Genomic DNA, 25282 nt, shown 5'->3' with positions numbered 1-25282 from the left:
TTTCAAATCCTGTATGGGTACTGAGCACTGGAACACCCAACAGGGCTTAAATCCTGTTTATTTACACAGCCAGTGCAGTGCTGCCCTGCTCATGATCCACGTAAGGGAACACCTTGGGCATGCCCCTATTAGTCCTGGAACTGAGGCACCAGTGCTGCCAACAAAGTCCTTTTTGGCTTTAATAAGATCTCCCACCCATGATGGCTAACAGACTTTCAGCTGCAACTATGAGCTCTCATCTCTGGCCTCCCTGTACTTGTAGATTAAATTTTCCTAAAATTATTCAGAAAGGGGTAATTTTGGTCTAGCCTTTCTAGATAGTTAAAAATTAAAGGAGAAACTAGCTTATATTATAGCGCTGAGTGCAGCACAGAGTGCTTTTCACATATCTCACCTGCTTTATATGGAAATAGAGATAATGCTTAACAAGAACTTGGCTTTTATGACTTTTAAGTTGCTTTTATTAATTATTAATTATTAATTTATTAATTAATTAAATTAATCTTTAGATTAATTTAATCTTTATTTAACATTTATTTGGCTTGGAACCAATTAAATTGCAGCAGTTGTGGTATAAATATCATAGCATCTTTCACCCAAATCTATTTTCAGTACTAATCATTCAATCCACTTTGAATGGAGAGACCAATTATTCATGTTAAATTCCAGGTGGCACAGCAAAAAGCTATATTGAAACATTACTTCAATGCCAATCTACTGCAAGCTGAAAATGGAGAATATTATACACAAACTTTCAGAATTTATCCACTAAAAAACAGTGAAGGAATAATGACTCATCAGAAATGAAAACTTATGTATCAGTAGTCCATTTGCAGTCCAATCCATTTATCCCATTGGTTGGCTAAGGAATTTAGGAAACAATAATCACTAAGACACTACTGTCACCAAGATATGCATTTCTACCAGAGGCTATCATGTATGAACCCTGAAACAGATCACATAAATGGTTATTCATCTGCTTCAGAGTGAACCAGATTCAGTAATCTTTCATGGAGAGCTTTTGTACTCAAATCAGCTCACTATGCACCATGGTATTTCTGGAGCACTTGCATTGGCTTGGGCTCAGCCTCTGCTGTGGAGCTGTAAATTCCAGTGAAGGATTAAGAATGCACAACTAAAGGATAAATGATAAGTGGTAATATCCTAAACTAGAACTTGTGGTTTTGAGCTGAATGCCTGATGAGTCCAAATGAAAGCAAAACATCCACAAACTGCAACCTCTGAGAAATGAATAATTTGATAATTTTTCCAATAGCGATTAAAGAATTTGTTTTTCAAAAGTTGTACAACTTAAGTAATAGCATTCATCAATTTTATGCAAAAATTTTGCACAAGTTTCTGCTGATTTATCTACACATAAAAGGTTCATGTGTCTTGGCTCAGACAAAATATGCTGCTGTACTTAGGCAAGGCAATTACAAACTGTTCAGCGCCAAGCACTGTGGCAAGCATTGCTTTAGGCAATAAACTTCAGAACTACAATTCATAATGAAATATTTAGACTTTACTGGCTGCAGAATACTTTTTACAGAAACAAAATTTATAATATCAACAGTACAAACCTGATGCTTTATGAGGAACTGTTCCAAGCAAGGGGATGTTTATAGTTGGATCAGCCATTATGCCTTTATCCAAAGAGTGCAAAGACAGGAATTCATAGTAGTACTCAGCCTGTGACAAAATAAATGAAAAATCTATATTTATTTTAATTGTATTCATAGAAGCAAACTATTGAGCACATAAACTTTAGCAGAAAAATACTACACTTCTCATGATGCCATACTCTGGATTAGTTTCTGTAAGTTCCCTCAGTGCTTCTTCATCTAAACATAACTTTCAGATAATTTCCTTCAATTTCATAGATTGCAAGTGACCATACAGTAATCAGGATGCAGCATATCAGCAAGAAAAACAGGATGTGTATAGTGGACAAATGTTATACAGAGGAGATGTTTTTCACAACCCACACTGTTCAGCTGGCAGACAACAAAAATATCTGAACACTAAACTCATTCTTAAAGCTGTTTTTCGGGTAGAATCCTCCTGGAACTGACTGGTGAGCCTGGATGACCTGCCTGTACCACGAGTACAGCTTAAAGGGCATAGAAACATACAAGTGTGGCATGAGATTATCCAGGCTTGCTCTTGGTTGATCTTCACAGCACAGTGCACTGCCTTGGGCAAACAGTGCCAGGCAGTGAGTGGCCACACTGCTGGAGCACCATGCCAGGACACATATCTTGTTTACAGCTCTGACACTGCCTTGTTCAACCCCACTCCATGTGGGGTTCCTCTCCATTGTTCCAAGGGTGGCGCCAAGAGCTCTCCTCCCAAGCTGGCTCCATGTCGCTCATTAACTGCAACATCAATGATGTTTTTTGGCAATCCCTAGAAAGTGTCAGCATGATTTAAAAACTACTTTCCACTACCTTAATCCTATCCCTGATAAGCACCTGCATTGTGGCACAAACTGTAGGCTCTGGTACTTTTGTCCATGGGAGCCTGGCCTCTCTGTTGAGTCATCTGTTCAAGATTTCTTCACATTTTATGCAAAGTGCCCTCATGTGTCTGCAGTGTGGCTGTACATACCACGTACACCCGAGATGTGTCACTTAGCCAGTCACTGGAGGCTTCCACTACTGCCAGTAGCACAGCTGCTGGTGTGCAGAGCAAGTGGTAATTAAAATTTATGTTAAATTGTGGCATCTCATTTACCATGAAGCATACAAGGACTTACAGGTAATTCTATCTGCTGGTCTCAGGTAGGTACTTGAGCATGGGCACTGGCAAAAATGTTTCTGTCTACTCACTGACAGCAGACTAGTCTGTCTACCTTTTATCTAAAACAGTGCAGCAAAGAGCCAGAGTAAAGCCAAAATTTGGGCTAAATGATAATGATAGCTAGTTTGTAAGATACCTGACCATGTCCTTAGCCAGAACAAGGTCCTTTTTCTCCTGTAATATCCTGGCTGCCTGTACAAGAAGGACATGGATTTAGCGGAGGGAGGCCAGAGAAGGGCCACAAAGATGATCAAGGTACTGGAGTGTCAGATGTACAGGGAGAGGCTGAGAGAGCTGGAGTATTCAGCCTGGAGAAGGCTTATGGGGGATCTAATCAATGTGTGTAAATAGATGATAGGGGGGTGTGAAGAAGACGGATCCAGGCTCTGCTCGGTGGTGACCAGTGACTGGACAGGAGGCAATAGGCACAATACAGAAAACTCTGTTGGAAACTGAGAAAGCACCTTCTTAATGTGTGGGTGACTGAGCACTGGCACAGGTTGTCCGAAGAGGTAAGCAAAGCCTCCCTTTGTGAAGATGTTCAAAAATCCAACTCAACACACCCCTGAACAAGTTGCTCTAGATGACACTGCATGAACAGAGGGGTGGACTAGATCATCTTGAGGTCAGACTGTCTAGTCTCAGATAAGCCTCAGCCCTTCTATAATTCTGTGCTCTGCTAACATGAGCAGTAGCCCTGACAGGGTGTGAGAGACCATCTCTCTAAGCTTCTGATGGCACCAGAAAAGTATTCATGACTTGGGTAGAAGGGTTGTTATGAAATTCCTGATCAGCCCTGGCAGAACATCCACTTGCTCTGTGGGGATGGTAAGGAGACCCCATAACAGAGAAGAGATAGCCTGAGGCCTGATAGCATGGATGATATTCAGAGGGTGTTCTGTAGGCACAGAGACCTCAGAGGAGGACTTGCAAAACAACAGGGCAGGAAACAATGAAAGGTTTTAAGTGGGGGTTAAGCACATGGAGTAAATGTGTGAGGGAGAGAGGACATGGAGAGAAGCAGTAAAACCAGAGATGAAGAATGAAGTCTGGAGTAATGTTCAAAATGCTGCTTTTAATTAAAGACATTTTTTTCCAATACAATATACCATGCCAAAATATGAAAACAAGCCATAAAGTCAGATTGTGAAAATTTTTGTTTTCAAATAAAACTTTGGTTCAGAAAAATAATTTTATGTCTCCACACATCTATAGAATAGTACAGTGAGTGAGTCAAACTCCACTGTCTGTTTCTCATTGATTAGCTTTGATGTTTGGTTGTATCTAAACCGGGTCACAATGAGTTATGGCCTCGGATATTAAAACATTATGTTCTTACTATTCTAGTAAACAACAACTGGTAACTAGACCAAATAGCTCCACTCCTGTATTTCCATTCCAGACACCCTGTTGTAGAAGGTCATCTTGTGAGCCAGATTCCCAGTTTGTTAGGAAAAGGACTGGAATCTTATTTTCTAGAGCAAATTTTCTAGAGCCTAAGGATAAAGACAAAAAGAAAGTTCCCTGTGGAAAAAGGGACCCATTGCTGCTTGAGCCACAATACTCACTGCCGCTCAAGGAAGTAATTCCTCTAACCAGCGTAGAGGCGTAGCAGCTGTTAGTGCCGGAGGCAGGAGTGTGTTCTGATGGCACATTAAAAGGATGGGAAGAGACATTACACAAGCAACAGGCTGCTCAGAAGGAAAGCCACATACTGCACATACTGGGGAGAGGTAACTGCTCTCACCACTTCTCTGCTAAGGTTTGTACATCTGCTGAGTTGACAGAAACTGAACTTCTTGAAATGATGGTATCTAAGAGCTGAAACACCTCAGGTAGATCCAGCTAGCATAACTTCAAAGTCATGTGCTGCAGAGTATGTTTGCAAATCATATCTGCTAGATTGAGTTGGTTAAACCTTGACATAAAAGTTACATACCAAAATCCCAGTCTAGAGAGGCTGCACAGTGAAGCAGAGTAGTTTAACTGCTCAAATATGTGAATCTAAAACACTGTTTGACTGCCACAAATCCTATCTATTTGGAGAAAATCTGTTTTGACACAAATCCTACATCAAGTCTCCTGTATTGTCCTGCTGTAATTGGAGTTGATTGCCAATTAACTTGCATTAATCATCATGACTGAAAAGCAAACAACATGCTCTCAGCAAATATTTACCATGCTCCAGCCTACCATGAAATTTAGTGATGATGGTTAATTGAAGATATAGGTCTGTGCAATTAAAATATTGTCTAGTAACTACCATAATTTATGCTGTAAGTGGTCATTATGAGTGACCTGGTAGTGAGAATGAAATTTGCTTGGATATTGTTGCCAGATAAAGGGGAAAAATCCATAACCTGTAATCCCTTTTCCATTATAAAGGCACTCTCATGTTTTTTGTTTTGTTGTTTTTTTGGTTTTTTTTTACAGCCAGCCTATGAACTCTCTGGTATGTGGAGGTCTAAATTTGCTGGTGAAGCTAAATCTTAGAGGAACAGTGTTGTCAAAGGTGGTGAAGAAAATGGGGATTGCATTCACTGACAATTGCACACTTTGCAACTGTCAATGAAACAAAGAACTTTTGGCTTGACTTCAAGAAGTACCCAAGGAAAAGTATGCTTTGCTTCTGTGGAAAATCTTTATTTGAGATCCTCAGAAACTGAGGCAAGGACCCCTGCAGACCTTGTGTGAACAGTCTGGGGAGTTGGTGCATTCAGGCAGCAGGTAGCCCCAAGCAGATGCCCTTTAACAGTTCTCCATGTGGGTAAAGCCCTTAGCAGAGAGAGGAAATTTCACTTTAGGCAAATAATTCCTCAGTTGGGATTAACTTTTATGGACTTTGAATGGCTGTTTTCTATAAATCAGAGGAATTTAAAAGGTTATAAAAATAATGAAGCCCTCTAACAAGTATTGTAGCAAACATCTGTCGGCAGTTTGGTTTTAAATGATATACAGTTAAAATTCCTACAGATCTCCCTTCCTTGGTTCAAGATCTACTGCATTGAAGTTCTCTTATTATTCAGATGCCAAGTTGTTTCTGCCTATTTTTTCTTTCATATTTAATCAAAGAATTCACCATAATATGCTTTATGTTTTCTTCATTTCACATGATAGACATAGAATTGTAGTACCTAAAGCAGAGCAGAGTAGCTTGAACTGTTGTATGTCATGGTTCAATAACCTAATGAAATCTGCACCCTTTCTAATTAAGAAGCAAACGTATGTTAGCTTTGGAAGTAGATGTAAGAAATTAACTATATTTTCTTATTATTTTAAAGAGATCGGTGCTGAACGTTCTGTTATCAATTAAATGACAAATATATCTTAATGCCAATTTTCCATATTTAAAGAAAGAAACACATCAAAGAAGTTCCTTTTTATCCCAGATCCACGAATATTTCTGGCTATGCACACACTTGAAGATTCTACCCTTGCATTATCCATAGCAGATGCTCACAGCTGCATACACCATAAATAAAGTCACAAAGTGAGACAATGCATGTGTTTCTTAGGTGTTCACAGCATGGACCATTGCTTCTCCTAGATATTAACTGCATTAGGTCAGAGAAGTTGGTCTGTGGTCCAAGATGAAGCAAAGTAAGATGAAGTCCAACAAAGATTATCCATACTGTGCATACCAGGCTATTGCAGGAGTCTGGCCAGAGTAGGAATATGTACATATACGTGAACATTTTGTTACTGCAGTGCAGTCTAGACACTACTGTAATGAACAACATAATGAGGCTTCCTTAGACAAGCAGATAATAAAGTGTCTGCCTACAGACTGCCTATTTTTGTGCTAGGGACAGAACCTGTTAATTGGTCCTGTCACAGAGTGGGTAAACCATTTTTCACACCTCAGTGTAACACTCAGAAACTTACTGTCTACCTCAAGAGGTAGACCTAAAATGGGAGGCATGCTCAACAACATGAAGTGATGCTGAAACCTGCTCTGAGAAAATCAGTTTACACAGAAGACAGAATAACCTGCCTGTCTTCCAGTATCAGCTGCTGAGGGTATGGGAATGGACTGAAGCAGTAGGGTTAAAAAACCAGAGATGCACACAAAAGGAGGAATAGAGATATTTGGTGTTTCAAAGAAATAAAAAAAAGGACACACACTAGAACTCAGAGAAATGGGCAATCTCAAAGAAAAATACATTATGTGACAGTAGTAATTAGACAATGCTGTGGTGAAATGCTCACAAATCTTTAGAGCCTCTTCTGTGTCTGCTTTCTTCACATTAAGGAAATTGTGGCAGACTGAAGAAAATCCATGCACAAGAAGGAAGACCTTTTTAACAATAGAGTGCATCCCTGCATGAAACTTTCAACAATAACTACTTGTGGTTTTAATGGTTTTAGAAGAATGGTATAAAACTCTCTGATTTTGCCAATGGAAGATGACTAACTGGTGCTTAATGTCTCCTGTGGCATTCAGCTGTGGATGGCATATCAGGTCCTCCAACAGAATGATTTATGAAGTTGGGGAAGTGAAATTTATTGTTTGCTTTTAAAAGAAGCCTCAGATTTTGAAAGGAGACATTACAGGCTCACAAGAATGCTCTGCACTGGGGAGATGGACTGAAATCTTTGCAGAATACATCAGCTTTTCCTCCAAATAATGAGAAAATAATTTCTATAAAGATAAGTAATATGAAAAAATCACTGTAAAGAAGCTTGGTGAGGTCACAACATAATAGATTTAGATTATATTTAGCACTGTTTCTGGCAGTTGTCAGGTTTTTGGGAGACATGGGAAACAGGGCAGCTACTCAGTCATTTTGAACAAATATTTTCTCTCACCAGACCCTGAGCTCTGGAGGCACTCTAGCATTTGAAACTAATCTCGGAATGAAAGCTGAAGGGCTTGCTAGGAATAAAGACTGGGGTTTGAGAGGAACAGAGGTGAAAAAGAAAAATTCAAGTTTACCAGCAGAGCGTTAACTCTGAAATGCATCATGATACCAAAAAAGCAGGTTCCTGTAACAGAGGGACAAATAAAAGCCTAGTACACATTCCTGTCCATCACCAGCCTGCTAATGACAATAAGGTTTTGGTTTACATCAGAGGCAGCCCCTTGATGCAGCAGGTACCTGCAGTGGGGACTGTGGGGCTGTCCCACCAAGCTAGAGCCCTGGACAGCAGCATATGTGCAAAGAGATGCACAGCAGCCCCCAGGTTAAGTACAAGCACGAGGAGACAAAGGCATGTGGCATGCATGATTTCTTTAAAACAGTCACAGCAAATTTACACCTCCTCAATGATGAAAGCCTGGGAGTTTCTCACTCCTCTGTCTTGCTTTGTTTGGAGACAAACAAAGCAAAATATCCCAATTTACCATATTTAGACCTTTTTTTTTTTTTGTTTAACTAATTTTCTGTAACGCATTTTAGTACAGCTTCATTAGAGTTACTTTTGAAAAAATTAAGCTGAAAGAAGACAGAATCACTAAGGTTCTGACAAATATGCACAGTTAATTACATCTTGAAAATTTCTGGCAAGGAATAACATTTTTCTGTATGAATCAGGACTGGTGCACGAGTTTCCTTTAAGTTGTTTTCTCTTATGCCTTACAGATGAAAATTAGATAATTCTGCTTTAGGGAAGAGTAGAGAAGCAAACAGTATACAAAAAAGAAATATCACCAAGAGTTCAGATTTAAAGTAAGTAAAAGACACACACGCCTTTGCTATCTTCAAATCTTCAACAAAACATATTGCCCTAGTATCCTGAAAACTTAAAAAGGCTATTCTGAAAAGTTAATTCTCGTTTCAGCACAGCAAGGGCTAATTCGTTCTTTGTTCGCCCAGGAAAAGATTAGTGCTCTCTCTGGTGGACACTTCATGATCATGGATGTTCAAAATACTCATCTCCCAAAGCTAATAAAAAAAGGAGAAAATGATGACTACTTTTAGAGAAAAAAAAATACAAAACACTGTTGCATCAGGTCACCTCCTAAGAAAACAAGTCTCTGCAGGTCTGCCATTGCCACCTGCAACACTTCTATGTGGCTCTATCTGAGAAAAACCCACAGGGTTATTTTCTCCCTGTCACAGCTTGAAAAATAAGTGACTATCTTGGTTGGCTGATCCTGGGAGGGTATCTTTAGATTATAGTCTGTTTACAGTTTCAGACATTGGATAGATTTATTGGAAATTAAAAATTACCCTGAAAATTCTTCACAGAGGACATAAAATAATTTCAATAAAACCTTTACAATTAGGGAAATGATCACGCTAAAAAGTATTTAGGTTAGTTATGATGGGGATCTGAACAGATACTATATTTAGTTAAACAGAATAGTTTTAAAAGCACAAATGTAAACCTTAGAGATGGTGGCTCATCTGATGTGATGAGGGAAAGCTCATGGATGAAGAATAAGCTAATCCACCTCCTGAATGGTGGTAAACATGGATAATGCATACAGATTCATTTTGGCCACACTTCAAACTTCCAACCCTTTGTTCTTAAGCCTCACAGAATACCTTTGAAGTTGAGGATAAAGCTCCTCTAGCACACCATTACCGAAGAACAACCTTCTGATTATGATCTCATGAAAGTGTAATCAATTACTTACACAAGTTAAAAGCGTGGCAAACAGCAAAGGTCACATAATTGGCCTTTATTGAGTCCATGTGTTTCAATCTTGGCTTTAACTGGCACTCCTGTATAATAAATATAAATATTTCTCTTCAAAATACAAGCAGTGAACTTTCTCAAAAGTTATGAAATCTCACAGCAGCTTCTGTCAGACTCGAGTCCTTCAAGGGCTTCAAAGAGGGATGTCTCTACTTTTGTGTACCTATATGACAAAGTTTCCAGCACCACTGAGAGTTTCTTTATTGCTCAGCAGATACTGGTCTTCAGCTTTATTTTACAAGAAGATGAGTGTTTAAAATTTGAAAAGTTGCAAAAATTCAACTCCATCCTGACTAGTTATTAGGAGAGACTTCCTTAACATTGCTGTCTTTTAATATCTACTATATGGATTTTCAAATTCCTTTTTCTGTGAAAATTTAGAGTATTTTCTTCCTTGTTTCACAGGCTGTCATTGATCAAAGCAAATTCTAGCATGAAAGAAGAATTAAACTCGCCACTAAGAGGTTGCTAAGTGTATCTGAAAAGGAACTTGTGTGTTTACTGTTGTACCTGAAATCACACTGATGAAGACTCTGCTAAGTGGATGTACATTGCTGTCATATTTCCATGTACTATAGAGGCCTCCACATAGTTCTGTCCTCCATAACTATGCCCTGAATTACTCAAAGCTAGATGGACTTCTCTTCAGAGTAAAGCAAGGAAATATAACCCTATCCCCAGTCTCTGATAGGAAACTGAACAGGTTCTACAAACAGCTTTTCTGTCTTTTGGACTGTTTCCATAGGCAGGGTCAGTAGAGCTTCATCCCTAGGTTGCAGTACCAGCCTTCAAAGGTCCAGACTTTTGAGCTAAGATCCAGTGTATTTCCCAGCATTTAAATGAAGTATCTTCAGCTCATCCTTGACCTCCTGTGCACTCAAAAGACAGAGACCAGCACTTGCAGAAGAAGGTTCAGCCCCGCTAGAATCTGATTTACCTGCTGTCTTGAACCACCTTTCTTTCCCTGCCTGGATGCACATGGAGTCTATCTGCAGCATGGGCATCTGCAGAAGGCCTGGACTCTGCTGACTTGACACACAGTCAAGCTGAGATTCCAGATAAACCTTTTAAACACACTTGCAGGATTAAGTCCTATTAAGAAAGGTAGGAAGTTTATTTTGGGAAAGCTGGATCCTTCTGTTGTGTTTTTTTAAATTCTGGATAACATGACCTATCCTGCATCAATCTAAATCCTGACAGGGAGAGCCAGCAGCTGAAAGTTCCCCAGAAGAATCTTTGCAGAGACCCTAACCTCATTTTTATTAGAGAAAATGCAAGAGGGACAGCAGCCTCAGAACTGAAATGTGTGAGCCTCCCCAAGCCCAAATCTACCTGTGATGAAAAACAAGCAGGAGTCTAATGACAGCAAAAGTCTGCACTCTGCTATAAGACAGCTGTCCCATTTGGGATCCAAGAGCTTGCTAAGATCAGAGATGTAATTTATTCCTTGATGAATATCTATGGTAAATCTGGTCTGCTCTTGCAGACTGAGACCTGTCCTTTTTGCCACTCAATACGCTCCAGATACATTGACAATCCCTAATTTCTGCTGGAGTCATAGGCTGCTGGAGATTCCCCAAATACCCCAAACCAGCCTTCATTGACAAATGAAGTGAGTAGTACTGGGCTGAGTGGGGTCCACAGCATGTTCAGGAAGAAAAAAATGCTGGAGGGGAAAACTGTCCCACACCACAAACCTTGTTCAACAGGCACAGAAATGGCTGAAGAACCTTGGTATGATCCATCACCTACTCTAAATCAGGAAGGGAGAAAGACCTCACTGCATTTACTTCAGTCTTTGCAATCAGGGACAGGAACAAATATATAAACCTAGAGACAGAAGTTTCTATTGGAGTTTTTGGGTTTGGGAAGAGGTGGAAAAGCAAGAGATTCTACAAGAATTTGAAGATATGGTGAGATTTTTACCTCCAGGTCACACTTCTTCCCGCCCAGAAACTATACGATTCCTTGTCCTTTTAAGTATTTCCTAATTGATATAATTTAATGAATTTATACTGTTTGATTGTATTTTACAGGATGAGAAAGCCCCTACTTTTGGATGAATAAAGGTATTATATAAATATGACATGCATGTTGAAATATTTTACATCTTCTAATTCTAGTGTCAGGTGATTCATAAAATCAGAATGAAAGTAACAGTGGCATCATGACCCTATAAAAATGATAGTTTGCTTTACTGTAAATATTTGGCAAGACAACTAAAAAGGGACTATCAACTAAGCAGGATAGTCACACTGATACAATTCAAATGTGAACACTGTCAGTGGGCAGGATAAGGTGCAGACTGTCGCATCAAAGGGAAGTTACAGATATATCCAGTAAAAATGTGAAACCCATGGTTCTTGATGTGATGAAGGCTTCTAATTTTTGCCTTTGAGGATCAGTATAAGCTGCTCCAGCCTGTATCTAATACCAGCTTTCAGCTACCCTCCCTTGCCAATACAGAAATTAGATCATGCCTGTGAAATATAAATAGAGGTTCCTGTGCAAAACTGGAAGGAAGGAGGTAAGAAAGAAAAGCCAGCACTAACAAAATCAATCAAGGTAACTGCCAACATACTCTGCTGGCAAATTAATTCCCAGCTCTCAATATGTTTATGCATATCATCTGTTGCTAGTGATTACACACCCAGATAACTGTATTCTGCCTCTTCTTCCCCTCTGACAGTGTGCTCTGCTGTGCAACCTGCCTGTTCTCCCTGACAGTCTCTGCAAGCAGTATTGCAGAAACTGCTTGCAGAAACTTTATGTATCTGTGACTTCACAATGGGAAAATAAATTTGTTTCAACCTGGTTACTCAAATAGACTCTCTTTCAACAGCTCAATTTATTTCCCAAAACCTCTGCAAGAAAGAGGACTGGGTAAGGCTCAAACTTGGCAAAATGAGACCAATGTTTGCTGCAGTTCAAAAGCAGCAGGTTGAAGCTGGTACTTGTACTCCTTACTGATGGTGTTCAGTAGACTTGATTATTTGCTTATGAAGCTTTAAGTCTCAGATTCCCACTGGTTATATCAATATTCACACACTTTGCAAAAAGAGAGCAAGTAGAAAATGTTGCAGGGAGAGCTTAACTTCTGCTCATCGACAAGTTGTGATTTGTCCATGTCTTCTGAGAAAAAATAGGTTCATAATCACAGTACTGAAAGCTCTGTTCTCTAATGGTCAGGATGGTCCAAGGGCCTTCTCTGGACAGCTGTCACTGCAAAGGCTGGCGCTCTGGCTCTTGCTGCTGGTTTCTGTGCAACAGTGTTCAGAGCCGGTGACAGATCTTCTCATTAGTGGGCTGCTGTTTGGGGAGTTTATTTTGCCTGGTGATGAGCCAAAACCTGAGGCTGGGAGATTGCCAGGTTTGATGTCAGGCATATTTATTTCCCTTAGGATCAGCTGGGTTTAGCTAGCTTTTTAGCCAGGCAAAGAGGCAACTTCAGAGGATTTGTGGGACCAGCAGTGTTTGGTCTTCAAGTTATTTATTGAAGCATTTAGCAGTGATGACAGCAAGTGCTGAAGCAGCTCAAAGGTGATTGCCCATTTTTCCTTGTATGGCAAAAAAAAGATGGACTCCACCAGCTGGGCAGAAAAACAAAGCAAACTTTCATTCTAGATATAAAAAAACCCAGGGGTTTTCTTGTTATGTGGTTGGGGAAAAAAAAAAAAAATCCACCCCAAACCTTTGCAAGCCATTGCTTAGGTATCCTGTGCATGGACTAAGATTCCATATACTGTGGTGCACTTCAGGTATCACAGGCAGGTAAAGCCTCTTTTTTTTCTTTCCTGTTAGTTCAGTTTGTTCTCATTTTTGCAAGTTCTTTCTCTATAGCATTACTATAGCACTTGCTAGTGGCATTAGCTTTAGACCGCTAAGAACATACCTGTGAAACTGTCTGTAAAACAGGTCTGTGTCTGTTGGCACAAAACATTTTCATTTCCACAAACAAGAAAGTAACACAAGCAGAAAGCCTAGATTTTCTGTTTCAGAAAAATTGTTAGTAACACAGGGAATGAAATCTGTACATTTTTACAAAATATATTCTTGAAGCTTGGGGCATCCTTGTTAGTCCCAATGCTTTTCAACAGCATTTGTACATTGTACATTGCAGCCACTCCTGCAAAAGTAGTGAAGATATTTTATGACTTTAGGGGGCTTTTTTGTTAAAAATTGGTTATTTATAGAAATGATTAACAATGAAAATCTTGAAGAACTGTTTACTCAACAGAGGTTTACACTGCTGTGTAAAAAGAATAATTGTGTAGTTTACGCATATGCCATGTAAATTACTATGGAAACCAGATGCAGCTTACACTACAAGGTGCCTTGTAACTCATCTCTGCTGAGCAATAAATCCCCCCTTTTCTTGGCAAAACTTTGAGAAACTTTACTGCTGTTTTCTATCAGCAGATAGAACAGATGGCTGGCACATGCCTGCTTTACTAAGAAACTGGGATCTCTACAGTATTACTTTGATCCCTGGTGGCATGTCTACAACACTGAGATGCAAAATACCACAGCTAAGCAGAATCTAAGTATTAAAGATTTGGAGTTGTGCTCTTGATATGAGAACCCCCTGCCTAAAAATCATGCTCGCAGTATGTAAACATCTTCACATTCCACACGGAAATTTTGGTACAGAGGTCAGAAAACAAAGTATTTCCCTGGTTTGTTGACATGAAAGTGCAGTGGAGGTACCACTGAAAATCACAAGAGTGTGAGTTTACACAATTACCTTGACAAAACTTCGAGAAGAGCCATACTTTTATTGGAAAAAATCTCCTAACTTTTGCATATTAGACATTTTTGAAGCTGAAAAGCATCACTGTAATGACTGATTACGTATACGATATTTACAAAAATTTCAGCAGTTTTCCTTAAAGAAAAGTTTCCCTTGATGAATTAGGTTTTGAAATTCAATACTTTTGGGTTTCTTTCAGTTTATTAGGGAAATAGCCATGTTTGACTGGAGCACCTTATTGCACCACTAATGCCTTAAAATTGGTGGTCTGTTCGTTTTCCTCTGAGCAAGGAAACCAATCTTCTAGCATAACTGGATATTCCATTTTATATTTATGGTCAGGCTACATCTCAGCAATATAAGACAATTTCAGAAAACTCAACTGAGCTATTCAGGGCTGATGGTCACATTGCTGAGATCAGAACTAGCCTCCAGGAGCTGTTAACTATACAGCATTCCCGACCTTCACTTTACAATGTAAGGATGATGCTAGAAAATGCACTGAAGACATTCCCTCTTTCTCAGAGGTGGGCATCTTTTTGATTTACTCAAGGTTATCAATAACTCTTTGAGACTTATTTCAGATGTCACATCATGGGCACGCATTCAACCAGGCACCAGGAGAGAACCCATGGGGTATTCATAACAGTGGGGACGGGGAATAATTCCTCTGACCACAAATACTTCTCCCATATCTGAAAGGAAGAAAGCAGCCTGGGCAGGCTGTGGCCCAGATTGACTATTTCTGTGGATCAGAGAATGCTACACAACAAAAATTCCAACTTGCTTTTTTGGTTTCTTTTTTTCACCTCCCGTCTATTAAATCAACTGGGCTGCTGCTCTGTCACTGAGCACTTGCTGTCTGGGCAATAATCAACTTTTTTTTTAATACCACCAGTACCCTCCCAGATGTGAACTTTACAGCTGTCAGAATTCCCACTGAAAATTAAAAAATACATGCTGGGTATCGTGGATTTGGAGACTAAATACTTGTCATAAATTCCTAAATGCTTTAGTGATGATGTTATCACCGAAATCTTTCGTAAATTCCACTAGTGGACACAGTAAAACATGTTGCAGCATTAATCAGTGTGATAGGGTCTCACTGGGAAGTTTTTTAGCTCAATCTTCCACAGAGGACAAGACCACTAACAGCAACTGTATCTTCTTTTGGAAAAACCATCCAGAATAAGAGCAAGAAGCACACCAGCGAGCTCCAGTGGTTACACAGATGCATACTATGTACTACATATTATCACTGATTTCTGCTTTTTTAAACCTTTCAATTCAAAGAACAAGATTTGTAACGGTCAATTTACAGAGATTACATTTCTTTTTTAAAGAGAACATAGCAATTATGCTTTCATTTACTGGCAGAAGCATGAAGTGCACAAAAACATACATTTAACATTCTTGTCACCCCTGGCTCATCCTCCTTTCACTAGCAAAAAAACTATATATTCAGCACCGTCAGACCCTTAAATTTTGGGTTTCTTATTATATTTCCCAATAATTAATTAGATATAGTGGACTAGAAATTAAAAGCAACTAATGCTTTTCTTTGGTTAATGCTTTCTAGTGAAAGTTATTTTAATTGTTTGCTCATCAAACAAAATCTTTTTCACATAAAATGTATTCAGGACACAAAGGCCACTGCATCAGGAGCATAACACCTAAAAGTAATGAGTTTCAAGCACTTCTGTTTACACAGAATACAGATGTAATCTAATCCTTAAAATGTGCCTTTCAACAAGATATTTTTGAGTTACAATATTCAGCCATGCAGGACTGAGAAGCATTACCACTCCCTGGGTTGGATTATTTACTCACCTCAAAGGTGGATCATCACTTATCCCAGGAGAAGGCAGATGGGACCCACCCACAGGATATTTATACATGCTAAGGTGCTCTGTTGGAGATGCCAGGTGTGGTGGGTTAACCTTGTCTGGCTGCCAGACACCCACCCAGCTGCTCTCTCACTGCCCCATCTTGTTGATATCAGGACTAGGAAGCACATAATGCCATGGACAGGATCTCCTGAACCTACTCAAAAGAAGCCTTATATCTGTAGACTCAAAAAGGGTCTAGCTACTCCTAGATGTGACGCATATACTACTGAGAGCCCCTCAAACCTTGGAGATGTGGAGACACATCTTCAAATTTCAAGTGGCATACAGGGTGAAGAGGTCTATAAGGCACAAGACTCACAGAAGACTTATTTCAGTTTCACCAAAGGAGACGCAACAGTATGCAAGTTAACAGCTATTTTGCAGAAAGCAGTCTAGGACTTCAGCATTTAAAATGCTTTTTTTCTTTCAAAAGCTACTAATTTCCACTTATCTTTCTTCTTCTTTTTTTGCTTCTCTTTTCCCTTTCTCTTCTTTTCCTCTCCTCTTTTCTCTTCTCCTCCCTTCCACTTCTCATTTTCCCTTCCCTGACTTAGGAAATTCCCAGAAAAGTACATAATAAAGGTAGAATGTTTTTAGCACTTCCCTGGATGTGTTAATGGAAACTTCTAAAAACATGTATACTTAAAAGCAAAATAGAACACTGGAAAAAAGTTAAAATGTACTCATTTCTTCCCCTCATAAAATATTGGAAATTCTGGAGAAATGTAGAATCTTTTTAACCATTTAGGTATTTCACTTACTAAAAGTGAATGCTTTGTCTAAGAGGAATTCAGTAATTCAGAAAATAGGAGGAGGACTAATGGGTTAAATGCCTTTGCAGCTGCTCAGAAAGGATTTCATCCTGTAAGTGGCATCAAGCAGAACATTTTCCTACACTGTCCTTAAGCCTGTGACTCTTCTCACTGAAACAACCTTTTCCTAAAGACCTACCTGTAGGCAGGAGGCAAAGGAGGGAGAGGAGAGCACAAGAAGGAAATACAAGAGAAGGACAGTGCTCAGTCTAGCATCTTGATCACCCATTCAAAAAAGAGCTAGTTTTATCATCAACAGCAACTAAGCTGGCACAGAAATGGGGTGGGAAATACAGTCCCGAAAGACACTTATTACTTCTAGGTATTTAAATGCCAACCCTTGATGTACAAAGTTGTTTTCCCTGTAAAGCTTGATGGGAACACCAAAGACCTAGAGCAAGTCACTTAACCTTTGTGAATAAGTTTTGTCTCTCCACATTCACCTTCCTCCCTGGAGGAGGGGGTGAAGCATTTCCTAAACCCAAAGGCTTTGTGAGGACAGCAAAAATTGCAAGGGCGTCAGACAACACCTTGAAGCCAAACAAGTCCTGTAGATAGAGTACTTTCAAACAACCAAAACCACAACCAAATTTGTGAAACTGCAATTAGCTGAATTATACAATCAATGTTCGCTATTTAAATGTAAATATTGTTTCATCTCTACCAAGTTCTTTATTGTATAACGACAATGTTCAGCACTGTAAAAATGAAATAATTTTATCCAGCATTTTATGCCATCATACTTTTTTCTGTATCCATGATAATGTACACTAACAAGTTCCAGCCTTATGCAAATTCAACATATGCTGTCAGTGTGTCAAATCGTACATATGTTTCTTCACAAAAATATGTCACAGTCTTACATTTTCAACAAAATCCAACAGGATTCAATAAACTGCAGACTCATGTGGTTTTGCAATTTAACTTGGTAAAATTAAGTCCACAGAAGAGAATTGTTATTTACTAGAACTACAAATTAAGCCTGCATATTTAGTACATAGAGATAGATGAAGAGCCTGTAGTGTATGTCCATAAGCTAAAGAAAATTGCATCCACGCAACTACCGTCCAGTAGAAAATTTTACGGCAGCACAGTCGATTGGGGTGTTCCTGGTGAGTTCTGCCTCACGCCTCACCAGCCTGGGGGTTCTCCCCCGCCCCTCACAGCCCCTTCCCAACGCGCTTTCCCGGCCGTCCCAACGCGCTTCTCGCTGCTCCCCGAGCCCTCCCCCGCCCGCACCTCGGATTCCCGCACCCGGGACTGCCCAGGCACTCCTCGGAGAGGGTTTCTTCAGCTATTCCAAAGCCGAACCACCTGTCCGTGTTAACAGAGCCTTCCTCGCCCCTTGCCGCGGCCCCATCTCGGCACCTACCCGTCCCGTTGCCTGCCAAGTGAAGTTCATGGCGTGGATGCCGACAGGGATGGCGGGCATCCTCTGCTGGGCTTTCCTAAAGTCATGGGTGAACGGGGCCATCTTCCCCTCGGACACGATCAGAATATCCTCCTCGAAGCCTGCGGAAGGCAAAGCGGCGCAATGTGCGGCAGCCCCGCCGGGCCGGGCTCGGCTCGGCTCGGCTCGGCTCGGCTCGGCTCCGGGCTCCCTCCCGCCGCTCGGGGGCAGCGGCCGCACTTACCGATGAGCACCCGCGCCTGCTGGGCGTCGATCCACAAGTAGAGGGTGTCGGGCTGGCGCGGCGCGGCCCGCAGGCTGCAGAGGCTGAGGGCGCCGCAGAGCAGCGCGGCACAGCACAGCCGCCCCGCCGGGGCCATGCTCCCGCACCGCCCGCCCGGGGCTCGCCGGCTCCGCTGCCGCTCCGGCCGCGCCCTCGCTCCCGCCCGCCACTCCCTCTCTCCCTCAGCCGCGGGGCGGCCCCGGCGGGGCGGGCACGGGCTGGGCGGCGGGCGGCGCCGCGGGCGGCCGGGAGCGCGGCGCTCGCACCGTCCTTCCCCGGGCGCCGAGGGCGGTCAGCGCTCCCTGCCCGGGGCTGCGGGGGGCCGCCCACTCCCGCAAGAGCGGAGCCGAGAGCCGGGACCGTGACTCACACCCGCTCTGTCCCAGGGAACCCGAGACAAGCCCTGCCGCGCGTCCCGCCCCCTCTCTGCCTTCACCCTCCCCGCAGGGGCACCCCGGCACTCCGGCCGTCAAGGTGGCACCACAAGCGAGCCGCTGGAGATACTCGTGTCTGCGTGAAAAGCGAAGTTTGTGCGTAGCCGCCCCCCTGGCACAGGCGGGGTTTGACTCAGAGATGGGGGGAGCATCAGCCGAACGGCAGGTGGGTGCAGTGCGGCCGTGGCTTCAGCGGAGACCCGCGAAGCTGGACAGGTCAGGCCCTAAAGCGAGCCATCAGCCGGGCAATGGCACAGGGACACGCTTCCCAGCACCAGGGAAAGACGTGGAAAATGAGGCAATGTACTAAAGGGAAAAAAAAGGCTTTCACCTGGCTTTTGTCCGAAGGTCTTGAGAACAGTGGAAACTGAAAAACACTGAAATGTTACCATTTACACAGAAACTGGAACTGATTCGTTATAGAAACTTAGTAAAGCTTGAAAGAATTTTCTGTTAAAAAAAAATATTTAAACAGAACCACGCCTTCTAAAGGAATAAAAAAGTATTGTTTCTAAATTTTCTGAAATCTTCCATTAGAGAAAGAAAAGCCTTAAAACAAACAAACAAACAAACAAACAAACCCAAAACTTAGCAGGCTAAAGTTTGAGTAAAATCCCCAAGTTTCTGTCTGTAATATTCTGGAGGGAGTTCGAGGGTGTTTTCTCCCTGTGATTACTGCTTTAGATGCTGCTGGCACTCCACCTCATCCTGTTAGTGTGACTGCTAAAGTTACCTGTAGACTATATCTGCCAGGACTGGAGTTCCCTATGTAATGGACAACGTGAAGTTGGTCTTTCTTTTCCAGACAGGCATAATTGAGTGGAATTCCCTTGTAACTTGCCCAGATGAAAAAATCTTACACTCCAAAAACTGGAGTCAGCATATGTACTCTAACAGAAATGGCTCACCTCTAGATGCTTGTTACATAGGGGTGATTATTTGCTATTTTTAGGTTATTTAGTAGTGTGACAAGCAGGTCAAGGCAGGTGATTCTCCCCTTCTACTCTGCTCTTGTGAGACCCCACTTGGAGCACTGTATCCAGTTCTGAGGTGCTGAACAAAGGAAGGATGTAGACCTGTTGGATTGAGTCCAGAGCAGGGCCAAGAAGATGATGAGATGGCTGGAGCAGCTCTCTTATGAAGACAGGCTGAGAGAGTTGGGGTTGTTCATCCTGGTCAAGGCTCCAGAGGGACCTTAGAGCATCTTTCCAGTATCTAGAGGGAGCCTAGAAAAGAGCTGGAGAGGGAGTTTTTACAGGGGCCTGTAGTAATATGACAATGGGGAATGGCTTCGATCACAAAGCGGGTAGAGAGAGTGGCTTCAAAATCAAAGTGGGTAAGTTTAGATCAGAAAGAAATTCTTTACTGTGAGGCTGTCGAGACACTGGCACAGGTTACCCAGAAAAGTTGTGGATATCCCATTCCTGGAAGTGTTGGGGACCAGCATGGATGGCGCTTCGCACAACCTAGTCATAGGTGAGTTGAAACCTGAGATGTTGATTCAAGGTTCCTTCCAACCCAAACCATTGCGAGGTTCTGCGAGTCTATGATTCTGCCGAGCCGAGGCGAGCCTGGCGGCGCGGGGCCGCCCTCTGCCGGCCGCCGCCTCCGCTGCAGCCCCGGCCGCCGCTCCCCTGCCCTGCCCCAGCGTGCGGAGCCTCGTCCCGCAGCATGGGCTGCCAGCCCCCTCCCGAGCACCCGTGTAAAGAGCTGATCGCAGGCACTCGCTTTCAAACGGGATGGAACCTTCTTGGCTTGAAAATACTCCAGAAATTTTAACTGTACTGCAAAAGAGAAGTACAGCGGGGAAAAAAATAATATCTGAAACGAAACTTTAAGGAAGAGGTTAAAACGTGACCTCAGGATAAGTAAGAATATTTAATACTCTAATGCAATGATTTACATTGCTATCTATCATGTAAAAGGGCTTTCAAGATCCAGCAAGGGAAGATAATTTAATTGCCAAGTAATAACACTGGAACATGATTTCCAAAACTGTGATGGTACCATTTAAACACTCCTGAGTAAAAAATGCAATAGCAATCTGGTTACTTTCTGCAGAAATTAGCTGGTACCTAGTGGCTGAAGACCAGTTTGCTGGGTGTTTGTACCAACAGATTATCCAAGCCCAGAGACACCTCTATATGTGTTTTGACTGTGTGTCTCTTCTCCAACATCTGCCAAGGCTTAGGTGAGTCCTGTGTTAGTGCTGAGACTGGCCTGTTGTCCTGCAGTGTCTGTTCTCCCCAGTTTCTCTGCTGTAGTATTGTAGCACAATGAGATTCACTGAAGGTAAAGTTTGCTAAACTTGTGCTCATACTGCCTGCTTGCATTTGATGTGGAGATGTAGGTATAAGCTTGGTATTGTTCTTGATCCCCTTTTTAAATGTCTCTCCTAAATTACATGACATATTTCAGGGAAGAATAGTCTCCTTTTAAGTGAGTTGAAAGCATTATGGAGAGAGGAATGGAATATACCCGGGAAAGCAAATATTTTGTGGTTCTTTGTTTAATGAAATGGAAAACATATATTATGAAAATAGAACTGTGTTGTGAATACGGTTTCAAGTTCCACTAGCTTTCATAATAATGCATATACAGTGCATTTGTGGCCTGCTCTGACATTCATTGCAACTGACAGCATCCTACTGATGACAGCCTTGGAATGAATTAATGAATGGATTGTTTGAATGATGACATATCCAGGGGAGGATATGGAAGTCAGAGACTGCTGCCCTTTGATCAACAGCTAGGAATAATATAAAAAGAGGAAGAAAAAGACATAAATAACAACAGTGCCGGGCATAAATATGGCCCGAGGCAATAATTTTCATTCCACAGGTTATAGATGCTGCTTCACCTCAGGTGTACAGAAATAGCAAACACATATTTTATTGGTTTGTTTCTATGTGGTGAACACTGGTAGATAATAACTAACACCTGCACAATTTAAATAAACAAGAAGATGCCAAATTGCAGCAGGATTTTCAGAAGTGCTCAGCCTTCACTGGGTTTATTCACTGAAGTGAATCATAAAACTCCTGCCAGTCTCTGCAGACACAAAGCTTATGCATTGGCAATTAGATCCCTTTAAATTCTTCGTGCTTAACCCAGAACAACTGTCATTAAGAGTTGTCAGGAGAAAACCCCATAGAACTAGTTTTATTGGAAAAATCAGTTTTGCTGAAATTGGAATAAATTGAAGTTTCTGAAATTTCAAATGGGAAATTAAAGACTCCGCCTTCAATTATTCTGGCTATAACATCCCAACTATTTATTTTAAAACATACTCTTGATTGTAGTTTCAAAAACTATGTCAAAGCAATACTGAAGGTTGTAACAACACACACTCTAGAGGCAGGAGTCTTCTATTTTATACCACTTATGATACAGTTCACTATCTCTTTAATTTCTTTTCCTACAATAGTCCTGGGTCATCCACTGGAGAACATGGAGTTAGTCTGGCTTTGAACCCGCTTGGGTACTGAAGAAGACAATTATTTTTACAGTCATTGTCCCACTTTTTGTTGAAACTGAAAAGCATAGCAAATGTAAGTTTGCACATATAAAAATTACCAAATTGCAAGAGAAGTTAGAGAGAGATGTCCTTGTCCTCTCTTCTGTCATATTATTGAGTGGCAATAGGGAAGTTATTTTATTAATTTTCCCAGCTGGCCACCAATTTTGTTCTTCATTTCAGCGTGCCTGACATCAGATCTTTGGTCTTGTCTGTAGAATCTGGTTATGATATCCCAGAGGTTTTTGAAGTTTTCAAATACTTGAATTTTCAATGGCTTGTTGTTTTTTTTTTTTTAATATAAAACTTGTGTGATATTTTCCTGCTCCTAAAAAAGCAGATCTAACCTTTTAAACTTCACTAGTAAATTGCACTGCTTTATCTTAATTAATTTTATTGTAATTTCCATTACTTTAATAGACTGTAGTAAATTCAGATCTCAATTATTTAATTTTTAAAAGGAACAGTGCACACTAACTACTTTTATTAATTAATCCCCAAACTAATCATTGATATTATCCTGAAGGCATCAGTTTCCAGCTCTCTCATCTGGTGATTCTCTTTTTCCTGGTGACATGACTTCTAACTTTGCTTCAGGTTTCAAGTTCCATTTCTGAAACTGATTTTGTATGTGACTGGGAGATGTGAATACTAGTTTCTAAACTATCAGACTAAAGCAATTTTTAAGAAAGAAAAGTAGACTTATTTTGTTTATTACTTTTCTAAAAATAAATCTTGATTGTTGAATTTTTCATTGAAAAATATATTTTCAATTCAAATTATGTCCTTAAAGCACCGAAAAATATACTAAACTAAATACATTAGTATTAACACAATTCATTGTACCTTTCCTTTGTATAAGATTCACAATCAGATTTAAAATATAATTTAGTCAAGTTTTCACTGAAGCATTTAGTTGTGAAATAGTCTCAGAAATAATTAAAATAAAAACTTTATATTGAAGTATGCATATAGGAAAACTCTTTCTACAAGTTTCCTTTTATTGTTTGCCTTCATGGAATATTTTTAGTACTTTTTAGTGAATAAAGAGAACACTGCAGACTCACCCAGTTATTTTGTCCTGAGTTGTTTGAGTGAGGATGTAGCATTACCCAGAAAAGGCAGCCTTGGCTTAGCAGTGGGTCCAGCATCTGGTTGAGAGATGGAGGATTTTAGAAAAGTAAAAAATAAAATGCAAGGAGAGAAAAGAGGATGCAATTAATTTTCTGCCTTAGAAATTACAGAGAACATGAGTAACAGATCTAAGCAATTAATCCTTCACAAATTTTTCTTTATATTATACCAAATGAAGCAATCTCTTTTATCAAATTTACTTACCTGCAGCATCAGCTCCAGTGGGTTTAATGTTGACATCTATTGGAGGAGATCCTGGGTAGATTGTATAAATATTACTCACTGAAAAGGAATGAAATGTATGACAGCAGTATGATTTGTTGCTGAATGTGGCTGCCCACAAAGCCTTTGGTGCTTTTGTCATACACTGGAGATTAAAAGCTCAAATTCTACGACTATGGGATCATGCAAGCTTCTTTGATAACTGATCAAGTAGTCTGGGGCTTGCCTAGAAAGAAAACCTCAGCATCAAGGTTAAAACTGAAGATATCGTTACAATTTATCACATAAATAACAACAAAGCACCTCAAAGTCTTTTAGGAACATTCTTGGAAAACCACAGTCAATGTCCAAAAAGACCATCAGAGTGACAGTACCTCAGGAGCAGAAAGACAAAATGTATATTGTCCATTCTGTCATAAGGAAGAATAAACATGGGAATGATTATACATGCCATAGTATGAGATAATGCCTCACATATGGTAAAGAATATGTGAATTGTAAAGTAGAAAAGAATCACTTTGAGCCATATGTTCCTCTCTGGCATTAAACTGCATGGGAGAACAAAATAATCCAAAAATAATGTAATTTTTGAATTCAACTATGTTCTCCCCCTGCCTTTGTACACTACCCAGAGAAGGTATGAGAAATTATAAAATACTTTGAACTGTGCTAAAGAAAGGGATTCAAACATTCCCTGTGCTGGAACAGGTAAGGAGACAAAAGAGGAAGGATGGGCAGGGCACGGACCTTGACACTCAGTTCACAGTTTTGGTAGAACATGAGTCAGGCAAGCAGCATGCCATCCTAGCCTAAATAAAGGCAGTGACAAAACTGCCATTGACCTAACAGGGCCAGAATTTCTGTCTCCTTATGCATTCTGAAGTCCACCATCTTCTTGGAGCGACTGCTGAAGTGTCACCCTGAGCTGCCAGTGCCACTGTACCCCACAGCTCTTCTGACAGCATCTGGGGATATGATAGGACATTGAGTGCATCATAATTGGAGTTGGACCACCTGTACCCCACATTTTGTGTCCAAAATACGGCAAGTATGGCACTGTGGGGATCCAATCATTTGTTAGCCTTTCTTTTCTGGTCCATTTTATTTTTCAGACACACAGGCTATTGGCCATTTTTTTTTACAGCAAAAGTAATACAGTTACTTTTCCCCTTGGAGGAAAACCCCTTGAATTCCTTAAAGAGAGAAACATGTGGGAAAATTGGAAGAAGTGGTTCATTTAAAATCCATGTGTTAGCACAAGATAGGACACGTGGCAGTTCTGCTCACAGAGGAAGCAGGTAAAGGTATAATGATGTATCCCAATACAAGGAAAGCTGTGTAACACAACCTCCTTTAGAAATAATGGAGTATATTGAGTGATAAAACTAAAAGAAAGAGAAACTT

At 40.8% G+C, this 25282-nt stretch overlaps 1 protein-coding gene across 1 annotated transcript in view; it reads right to left on the bottom strand.

Moving 5' to 3' along the window:
• Positions 1-18947, bottom strand: part of LOC131591859 (wnt inhibitory factor 1-like) — a 37616-nt gene extending 18669 nt beyond the window's left edge. The window contains exons 1-3 of the mRNA XM_058862959.1: positions 18533-18947; positions 18271-18410; positions 1584-1692 (exon numbers count right to left, since the gene is read on the bottom strand). Of these exons, the coding sequence (XP_058718942.1) occupies positions 1584-1692; positions 18271-18410; positions 18533-18668 (385 nt within the window). The 5' untranslated portion in view covers positions 18669-18947. The remainder of the gene's footprint in view (positions 1-1583; positions 1693-18270; positions 18411-18532) is intronic.
• Positions 18948-25282: the final 6335 nt, after the last annotated feature.

Source organism: Poecile atricapillus, chromosome W, assembly GCF_030490865.1.
Source record: "Poecile atricapillus isolate bPoeAtr1 chromosome W, bPoeAtr1.hap1, whole genome shotgun sequence".
In the NCBI taxonomy this organism is placed as follows: Eukaryota; Metazoa; Chordata; class Aves; order Passeriformes; family Paridae; genus Poecile; species Poecile atricapillus.
The sequence above is the reverse complement of the archived record's forward strand: the minus strand, read 5'-3'. Positions and strand labels throughout refer to the sequence as shown.